The sequence below is a fragment of the Onychostruthus taczanowskii genome, unplaced genomic scaffold (assembly GCF_017590055.1).
Source record: "Onychostruthus taczanowskii isolate IOZ18803 unplaced genomic scaffold, ASM1759005v1 scaffold89, whole genome shotgun sequence".
Lineage (NCBI taxonomy): Eukaryota > Metazoa > Chordata > Aves > Passeriformes > Passeridae > Onychostruthus > Onychostruthus taczanowskii.
Window position 1 is genome coordinate 454,137 of NW_024506882.1, and position 10,139 is coordinate 464,275.

Sequence of the window (10,139 nt, forward strand, 5' to 3'; positions counted from 1 at the left end):
GGTGGAGGATTCCATCCAGTGGGCAAAGCTGAGTACTGGCTTTACACTAACCTGTGCCCAAACGCAGTTTCAAAGGTCTATTTGTGTAGGGGTTTTTTTTTCCTTAGAAGTGTGTCACCAAAAATTACAGTAAAAATAGGATGAAAGTGGTCTTTCTTCCTCTTGTTAGATTGCTTTTATTTACAGTCCAGTTACTGTGTAACAGCCCGCTGAACATCCAGGAGGCCACTGGGCAATCTACAAAAAAATGTAATCCAAAAGCAAAGAAGCAAGGGAAGAAGGAAAGCAACTTACCCTGTGGTGCAATTAAAAGTGAAGCCCAAGAATAGCATGTGATCAGGGAACACAATAAAGCAAAGGCTGGTTCAGTAGAGATTGCACATGTGACATAAGCACTGCTCTTCTGGCATCCCAGAGGGTTCTGCGCACATGGATGACCTGCACGCCTTTGCACCCCACTGGGGGCTCCCCTTTTACAGATGAGAAGCAGGAGTATATTTAAATCAAGGGTGGCTGGAATAATCCAGCACAAACACTCCGTTTCAGAGGCACTGTTCCTCCAGCCCTCCGTGCCAGGCTCCCAGCAGAAGGCTGGGGAAGGTGCTGCTGCTTGGGCAGGCTTGGGCTGCGGTGCCCGGGCTCTTCCCTCTGCTGCTCTGGTCGGTGGGCTCCCGTGTGGGGTCTGCCAGCCACAGCCTGGGCTGGCTCGGCGGCTCTGTGTCCCTGCCCCTGTCCTGCCCCTGTGTGGGCCCACGTGTGTGCATTCCCGAGGTGCTGGGGAAAGGGTCTGCTGCAGCTGGGGGCACAAAGCTGCAAGCTGCCGGTGGAGCCCTGGGCCGCAGCGGGCAGGAGCAGCCCGAGCAGGAGCCAGCTAAGCAGAAATATTGGCCTACATTTGTTTCTCCGCCTGGTGGAAGGCATGCGAGTTTCTATGGCAACTTGTGTTTGCTGTTCGTCAGGCCTACTGACTCACTTCTGAGGGAGCCGTGAAGAAAAAAGATTGTTTTCTTTCTGTGCCAAGTCAAGTGGCTCCTTTCCTGCAGCCCAGAGCTCTTGTCTGAGGGCTGCTGGTCAGGGCTTGTGGCTGGTGTGACTTTGCATCATCAATTTAGGGCCGTAAGAAAAGACAGTCATATGTGACAACATCCTCATCCTCTTGAGAATACACTGGCAATGAGTTAAGTTTATCTTCATTACGAGAGGATGACAGCCCAGCTGGAGCCCCGGGACAGTCAGGCTGGTGCTGGGGCAGCACAGAGCCGCGCAGGAGGGCAGCGTGCTGGCTCCCAGCACGTGCCTGTGCCATGGGTAGCCCAGAGCACACACCCTCAGTGAGCTTGTGAGTGCTGGTGGGATAAAATTACCAGAGAGGCCCAAAAGAGATACTGCTGAGGTTAGTTCTTGTAGGGGGAATCAGCCGGCGAGAGCACGGCTCAGTGGGAGGAGTGTGCAGAGCGTGGAGCCAGGCAGAGCAGAACATGTTGGTTCCTGAGCACCTCGTCACCTCAGCTTTTCTAACTGAGAAACTTTCCTGCATAACCAAGCTCGATTTTCCAGCAGAGCCCCGGGATGCTGGGTAACCATTTCTCCTTGAAATGGAGGGGAGCTTTGCATCCACTTCTCTCAGGCTCCACTGAAATTCCCAGCTATTATACCCTGGGAGAACACTGTGAACACCCGCACAACCAGCAACTCTTCTTCTTTTGCCTAATCACAAACATATGGTACACTTTAGGGGAGATTATCCTGACGTTGTTAGCTTTAAAATGCAGTTTTCTTCACCACTGAAATTCCCAGCTATTATACGCTAGAGAACACTGTGAACACCCGCACGACCAGCAATTCTTCTTCTTTTGCCTAATCACAAACATATGGTACACTTTAGGGGAGATTATCCTGACGTTGTTAGCTTTAAAATGCAGTTTTCTTCCAGCTTTCCAAGGTCACAGCAGCTATCCAGTTAAAGGCTAGAGCAGAAATAAAACGTTAACGCAGCATGACCTTGGTCAATCAGTTAATCTTTCTCTACCCTATTTACTCCAGCAAAATAAAAATCCATCCTCACACTGCAGAGTGCTTTGAGATCCTGGGGTGAAAGGTACATCATAAGCTAGAGTATTAATTATTGAAGGCCTGATAGAGTGCATGGTGCTGGAGGGAATGTAAATGAATTTACTGTTGGTGTCTGTTTGTTTGTGCACAGCTGCCACGTACATCGGTCGTGGAGGTGCAGCCCCTGGGCCTCTGAACGACTGCAAGGTGTGTGAGGGCTCCAGCTGCATGTACTGCTACTCCAGGGAGCAAGAACAGTGTAAAAGATAGCACTTTGTCACCGTTTGACACAGAGCTCCTGGTTCATTGCCCTGCGAGGGGAGCTCGGGATGCAGGCAGCTCTCTGCTGTCACCTGCAGAATGGCATGTGGTACCTGTGCATAACGTGCAGGGGCACAGCCTCCCTCTTGTTCCCTGTTGCTACTGCAGCCTTGAGGTTTTGTGGGAAAGCCTGTTCTAAAATTGCTCATAAATGGGTTTTCTGGCTGTTACATTAAGCTGGATTACACAGCGTACCACATTGATTTTTAGATTTGAGAGTGCTGAATAATTTATGTGCACATTGCCTCCCAAACCAGACTGTGGCTGTGACAGCCCTGGCCCTTCCCAGAGCAGACACTGACAACTGTGGTAGGATACAGCCAAACTATCAACTCTCTTACATTTTAGTAGCTGCTTTTAAAAAGGCAGGTCATTTCTAACATCATTTTGTTACTGAGGCTTTATTTTAAAGTGTCCAGGAGTGTTATCCCACTGCAAGCACAAAGCATGATTTTTAGAGCTACTGTTCCTTAAAACGTGCTTTTGCTATCATTCCATTTTAACATGGCCATATATAACGATATCCAATTGTTTGATACAAGCATGAGTACACAGAAACAGCAAAAGGAAGATTGTCTTTTTATGAACCATGAAGCTGTTTATCATATATCTAAATAAAACCCTTTTCAGACCTTTTATCAAATTGAATTGGCTTGTGCCATTCAAGCACTTCTATTTTTCACATGTATATTGTAGAATACATTTAGAAATAAAAGTGGATGTTGGCACAGAATTAGGCTGGTGTTTGCACTGTCCTTGTGCAGAGACTGTCTCTGAAGAGCTTAATACACTCCTGTGTGGGTTTAAGCCGTGTTCAAACATTGATAAGTTTGTAATTTTTCTAACTTCACTTTATTTTTAATATTCTGCATCTTTACTGACTAGCAAATAGAGCAGAACGTGTCCATTTTTCCCTTGCACTGGGTCAGCTTTGGTCAAGTCATCAAAGGCAAGAAATGTCTATTAAGTGTTCTTTTGCCGAGTCCTCAATTTAAATGAACTTGCAGGGAGCAGCAAATATTTTTCCTCCTGTTCTCTGTAGCCCAGTTCCTGCATCCCTTGGAGGTCATGCTCGGAGGTCGCAGCCTCCCTGCAGAGCAGCGGGAGCGCTGCCGAGCGCTGCCCCGGCCCGAGTGCCGCTGCTCCAGCCCGAGTGCCGCTGCTCCAGCCCGAGTGCCGCTGCTCCAGCCCGAGTGCCGCTGCTCCAGCCCGAGTGCCGCTGCTCCAGCCCGAGTGCCGCTGCCCCGGCCCGAGTGCCGCTGCCCCGGCCCGGCCACGGCCTCCCCGCAACCGCCAGCTCCCGGCCGGCAGAAGGCTGACCCCGGGGAGGGGCGGGATGGCTGCGGGATCGCTGCGGGATCTCTGCGGAATCTCTGCGGGATCGCTATGGGATCATTGCAGGATCTCTGCGGGATATCTGCCGGGATCTCTGCCGGGATCACTGCGGGATCATTGCAGGATCACTGCGGGATCACTGCCGGGATCTCTGTGGGATCGCTGCGGGATCTCTGCCGGGATCGCTGCGGGATCGTTGCAGGATCTCTGCGGGATGGCTGCGGGATCTCTGCCGGGATCTCTGCGGGATCATTGCAGGATCTCTGACGGGATCTCTGCCGGGATCTCTGCGGGATCTCTGCGGGATCGCTGCGGGATCTCTGCGGGATCGCTGCGGGATCTCTGCGGGATCTCTGCCGGGATCGCTGCGGGATCTCTGCGGGATCTCTGCGGGGTCGCTGCGGGATCTCTGCGGGATCATTGCAGGATCTCTGCGGGATCTCTGCGGGATCGCTGCGGGATCTCTGCGGGATCATTGCAGGATCTCTGCGGGATCGCTGCGGGATGCGGCTGCGCGGGGCTCCCTCTGCCGGCGGCTGCCGGGAGTGCCAGGCGGCCCCGGGCTCGGTGCCGGAGCCGGAGAGCGGCAGCGCCGGAGAGCGGCTCGGGAACGGGGGCGCAGCGCTGTCCCGGGGCTCTCAGCGATGTCCCGGGGCTGCCCCGGGGCTCTCAGCGCTGTCCCGGGGCTCTCAGCGGTGTCCCGGGGCTGCCCCGGGGCTCTCAGCGCTGTCCCGGATCCTCCCGGCCCCGTGCCGAGCGCGCCCAGCGCTGCCCCGGGGCTCTCAGCGCTGCCCCGGGGCTCTCAGCGCTGTCCCGGGGCTCTCAGCGGTGTCCCGGGGCTCTCAGCGGTGTCCCGGGGCTGTCAGCGCTGCCCCGGTGCAGCCCCGGGGCTCTCAGCGGTGTCCCGGGGCTGCCCCGGGGCTCTCAGCGCTGCCCCGGGGCTCTCAGCGCTGCCCCGGTGCAGCCCCGGGGCTCTCAGCACACCCAGCGCTGTCGCGGCGGTTCATTCACGCAGAAGAACGCGGTCAGGTCAAAATCGCTCGGTAGCTGTCGTCTCCAGAGTGCATCACCTGGCAGGGCTTTAAATGCAGTCAAAAGTGACTCCAAGGGACGCAGAGCCCATTCCAGTCCTCAGGGGAGAAGAGTTGTTTCTCTGTGTATTCTGTAGGTTAAATTCCATCATTTCAAGCAGGTATTTTAGCCACAGACCACATTTGAAGCAGAGTGTGTGTGTGTGTGTGTGGGTGTGTGTGTGTGTGTGTGTGTGACTCCGTCAGCCATCGCTCCAGACCTGGGACACCTCACATGCAGCCTGTGGACTTTGGATGGGCCTTTCCCTCCCCCTGCTCCTCAGCAGCTCAGCAGCAGGTTCTGCATTCAGAGTTTCCCCACACAAGGTCAGGTTCTTACCTGCTGAGAGAGGCACATCAAACTGGGCCTGCTCAGATTGCACAGGTGAAGACCACAGGATGCACCAGAGCAGGAAAAGCCAGCCCCAGGTGTGAGCCCCAGGAGCCCAGTGAGGGTTTGCGTCTTCCCCTGAGCTCCCCTGTAGCAGTATGTGCTGTTATAGTAGAAATATTATCAATTACATATTATTGGCATAATATAAACTGTCCTTATGTCATGCTGAAGCTCGTGGGCCAGTGCAGGGATTACTGGGTAAAACCAGGAGGAACCTGGGGAGTGTCTGAGACCCCGTGAATCCGGCGTCAGCCCTGCCCCAGGGTGGATGTCAGGTGCTGCTGTGGGAGGAATGGATGAGTTTCAAGCCATATCAGCACATCTGTGTGAGACCTGTTCATCACACATGTCCTGCTTAACCACTCTCCATGATTAAATATTTACAATAAGAATTTATTCATAATTAAAACCCTAAATAAAAGGATTACAGAGAAAGTCAGAATGGTTCAGTAAGAAACAGCACTAATTATTTTCATCCTTGTGGGTTTTTCTGTGTTTGGCGCTTGAATTTCAAAATTAAAATATTGAGATAAACTCCTGCTTTCATGTGAGCACAGTTGGGGGTGATTTCTTATTTGGTGTGAAGCCTGAAAAGGGAGAATTAACACTCATTTAATCATTTATGTTCAGTCATAATTTAGGCCCTGAGCAACAAAGTATTTAAGCGGGAGAGAAAACTTCAGGCAGTCACATATTCCAGCGACTCCAGACAGATTATTCAGATGCCTGAACTGAAAAGTTGCTTATTCAGAGTGAGGGAAGAGCAGAATTCCCATGTGCTGGAAGCTGAGTGGTGGAGCCCAGCTGCAGCAGATGGATGCTGAGAGTTTTCAGCCCAGGGTGCAAACACAGAGCTCAGTCCCTGCACAGCCACCAGCTCTCAGGGCTTGTGTGACCTCAGAAAAGTCAGGAAATTAGTGAGAGTAATTTCTGAGCTTGGGAAAAGTCACAGAGATGAATACTGCCAGAAAGCTAAACTCACTGCTGGTCACGGGCTGCAGAACCCTGGGGATGGTGTGAGCACAGAGAAGCTGTTTGCTGCACAGCCAGAAAGGAAACAAGCAGAGGAGCAGGAAGGAGATTGTCAGATCTGCACCACTATTGCAGTTATTCTTCCAGGTCTGCCCAGCTGAAGCAGTTTTTTTAACATCCATCACATCCCTAGTTTAGGATATCTGCAGGGTACGAGGTGAGCCTTGTGCCATTGTAAGGCAGCGTCATCCTCAAATGGAAATTTGTCATCTCCTTTCAAATCTCGTCAGTTTTATGGGGGGAGAAGGGTGGATATAAGGAAAGATGATGAGCCTCATAAACACTGCTGCTTTTTCCTGCACTGTCTATATATGAATATCATAATTTTATCTAAGTAAATCCAAGCCCATTCAAACTCCATATAATGCCATCAATAACTCTGGAAACAAAGAAAGGTATTTACAACAGCCAAGCTTCATGATTAAGGTATTATCCAAATTCACCACCCAGAATGCTTCAGAGTGATTTCCTTCAGGCTCAGCTACAGCCACAACATAGTAGAGATCAATATCTGTGCCATCTGAGTATCATCCAATGCGATCTAAAGGACTGACTAAACAGGAAATAATACACAGATAAGACAAAATGCCCTGGGCATTCCCTCAAAACAGGTAAAAAGGCTCGCCTTGGAAACTATATATACTTATAAGGAGACCAAAGGTCTGAATTCTCATAAGTTACATCCAATATTTAGAGAAGATCAAAACAACATCAGTCAAAGGATTCAACTGAAAGTTTTAAAACCACAGATGGAAACTGGAGAGAGCCCTGTCCCCCTAGTGCAGAGCTGGATGTGGCAGCTCCAGCAGTGCCACCTGCTCAGGAGCCTTCTCTTCCTGGGAAGAGATTCCTGCCACGGGTCGTTGCCAGGAGCAGCCCAGGTGGGGAGGAGCAGCTCAGCCCCGAGAGGAGTCCCTGAGGCTGGGCAGTGTGGCAGGAAGGACAGCTCTGACTTCACACCCAGCCTCTGTGGCTCCTGGTGCCTGAGCCCCCCGGGGCTGTGTCTGGCAGGGCTGTGGAGGCAGCGCCTGCTCTTCCCAAGTGGAGCATAATGGAGTAGAATTGGACCTCTTGGTGCTTCTAACACACGTGCAAAGTTTTAAACACTGTCCCTAAAGTGTTCACAAAGTCAGCCCAGATAATGTAAGTGCTCTGGTTTACCCCTGTCCTCAGTAAGTGTCAAATGATTCAGTGAAAACCCTTCCATAAAGCCTTCCAGAGGTAGATGAATATATACAGTTGATGGATTCTAGATGTGTACACAAGCTGCTCTGTCAGCCAGGTCTAAAAACTTGCAATAAGTAAATTTAATCAGGAAACATCACTCAGATATGAATGTTTAATGACGCTGATTTCTACTGTGAGCTGCCAAAGCTAGGAGCCAGCTTAGCAGTCAAGAGCCCACAGAGCTCAAGGTTTCAAAACAAACAGCTCTCCTTGGAGATTAGTGTTGCAAAAGATGTGAGCAGGCAGAAGAAGGAATGTTTTGCCTCCTGCTAAAGCATTAACCCAGCACAGGACAAAACTATTTTAGGGCACCTGAAAACGTTTCCTTCAAAAGCTGTGTTCACTCAAGCACCCTCAGTCAGTCAGAGCACTGCCTCTTGTGCGCTCCATAACCTCCTCTAATCTCTCATTTTTGTTGTCTTGTTTGGGATTTTTGTCTTGCCCACTGAAGGCCTTGCAGGGCGCAGGGCTGGGCTGCAGCGCTGCAGGCAGGGCAGGGTAGGAGGTGCAGTTTGTACAGCAGGGCTGATGGCAGAGCAGCAACTCCTTCTTCAAACCCAGTCCGTCTAGAAGGGCACTGTAAACCCTACAAATCCTACTGAAAATCCTACAAATGGCTGGTAGGATTACAGAGAGCTGGCTGGAGACCACTGCACTTCGCACGTGCGTACACAGATTGGTCTGCAGCACTGCAGCCCACACCAGCAGCTCGGGCTGCAAAGTGCTTGGACTGCTGTGTGCTCCCCCCTGAGAGAAGTCCAAGTCACCTTGTTGTCAGGATGTCCAGCTTCCTGAGGTGCCAGATGAGCAGTCCAACCCTGCAGGGTGACAGCCAGCCGAGCTGTGGGTGTCCCAGCTCTCTGCTGCTCTCCAGCTGCGTTTGCCAGGGGCTGGGCTGTGCCCGGCTCCTCTGCTGGGATCAGACAACCCGGTTATTGAACGTGACAAACACAGCCACACACAGCACATGCAAAATACACCCGAATACGTCCAGGCTGCAAAGGGAAGAGCCCGGGAGGTGTCAGCTGGAGGCAGCCCTGTGTTCCCGAGCACCGTGTGACTTCCAGCGGTGCTGTCACAGGCTGAGCTCAGCACACAGCTCTGGGGAGCTGCGCTGGCTGACTGAAGGCATTCCCGGTGTGGAACTCCTCCATTCATTTGCGGGAGCTGGGAGGAGCCGGCGAGGCCGTTTGCGAGATGATTGGAAAGCAGCTGACAAGTTCGATGAGAAATGAGCTTGTCCCTCCATGAGCTACACCTGCCCAAAGCTACCCCAGGTGAGTTCTTCTGGCCAGGCTTCACCTACATCTGTATTTTATCTGCCTCTTCTGCTCATGTGTGATGACACCACCCTCACTGCTGTTTGAGGAATTCTGATAACGCGGGGATGAGTTCACGGCAAAGCCCGGGAGGAAATGACTGCTTGCATCAGGAGGATCCGACGAACAGAACGTGCAGTGCATGAGGCCAGCAGCACAGGCTGAGCAAGGACGGGGCATCGCCCTGACCCCCGGCTCGGGCAAACACAAGCACCTCGAGTCAGCCCCAAGCCCCACAAACCCGAACAGCCCATCCCACAAGGATCTGGGCTTGCCCCCTTCAGTGGCCATTCCTCAGGGCAGTTTCGGTTTGTAAATTCCTTAATGTTTGTAGGTAGAATGAAAATTCTCATATGAAAATCTGTTGTTTTTTTTTTTTTTTTTTAAATCCCATTCCTTCAGTGAGAAGTACTAACCAGTTTATTTTCCCTTTACTTCAGTATCGCTTCCCAGCCAAAAACCAGCAGTCAGTCAGAGGTAGATGGAATGGCAATTAGAATGGAAAATTTCCTTGCGGATAATGGAAGTTCAGTTTCGTTTCACAAGCTGCTGACAAAGGGGCCGGGCGCAGGGCAGCGCTGCTCCCGTTAACGGCGGGCAGCCGGTGCGAGGCGTCCCGGGCACCGGAGGCTGACCCCTTCCAGCGGGCTCCCTCTTTGCCTTGCTTTTATCCATAGAAAGGGTTCGGCGTTTCCCTTCCGCGCAGAGCCACGCGTGCCCGCAGCCGGTGACCCGGGACAGCCCGGGAGGCTCTGCAGGGACGGGACACAGCCGGGGAGCCCCGCGGGGCGCGGATGGCACAGCGGCCGCGGCCCGTTCCGGGGGTTTGACGCGGTTCCGCCGCTGCCGGTGCGGGGGAGCCCCGCGGGGGCGGCGGGCCCGCACGTGCNCGCGTCCCCGCCCCGGGCCGGCCGTCGCGTCCCCGCGCGCCCCGTCCCGTCCGGGCGGCGCCCCGAGCTCCACTCCACGTCTTGGCGCCGCCCGCCGCGTAGTAGCGGGGCCGCGCCAGCGCCCGCCTGTTGTGTTTCTGTTGCCACCCGCCATCTTGTCGCCAGCGCTGCGGCCGGCGGGGCGAGCCCGGGGCGGCGCGGGCGGGGCGGGCCCGCGCTCCGGGCGGCGGCGGCGGCGGCGGCGGCCGGGCCCGCGCCATGAGCATCGAGACGCTGCTGGAGGCGGCGCGGTTCCTGGAGTGGCAGGCGCAGCAGCAGCAGACCGCACGTGGTGAGTGACCGCCCGCCCGCGCCCGGCGGGGCCGCGCCTGACAGCCCGGGCCGGCCGGGGCTACACGGGCACTGGCACGGGCAGGGCTGGGGGGGCAGCGGCGCGGGCTTCGCGCTGCCGGGGGGATCCGGCCCGGGGAAACTCGGGACGGGCGGGGCGGTGTCAGGG

The 10,139-nt window shown here is 53.9% G+C and overlaps 1 protein-coding gene across 1 annotated transcript in view; it reads left to right on the forward strand.

Annotated features, from left to right (window-relative positions):
• The first annotated feature begins 9,813 nt into the window (after window positions 1-9,813).
• The window catches only part of MNT (MAX network transcriptional repressor), a 34,871-nt gene continuing 34,545 nt past the window's right edge, over window positions 9,814-10,139 (forward strand). Inside the window, exon 1 of the mRNA XM_041425344.1 lies at window positions 9,814-9,971. Within this exon, the coding sequence (XP_041281278.1) occupies window positions 9,899-9,971 (73 nt within the window). The 5' untranslated portion in view covers window positions 9,814-9,898. The remainder of the gene's footprint in view (window positions 9,972-10,139) is intronic.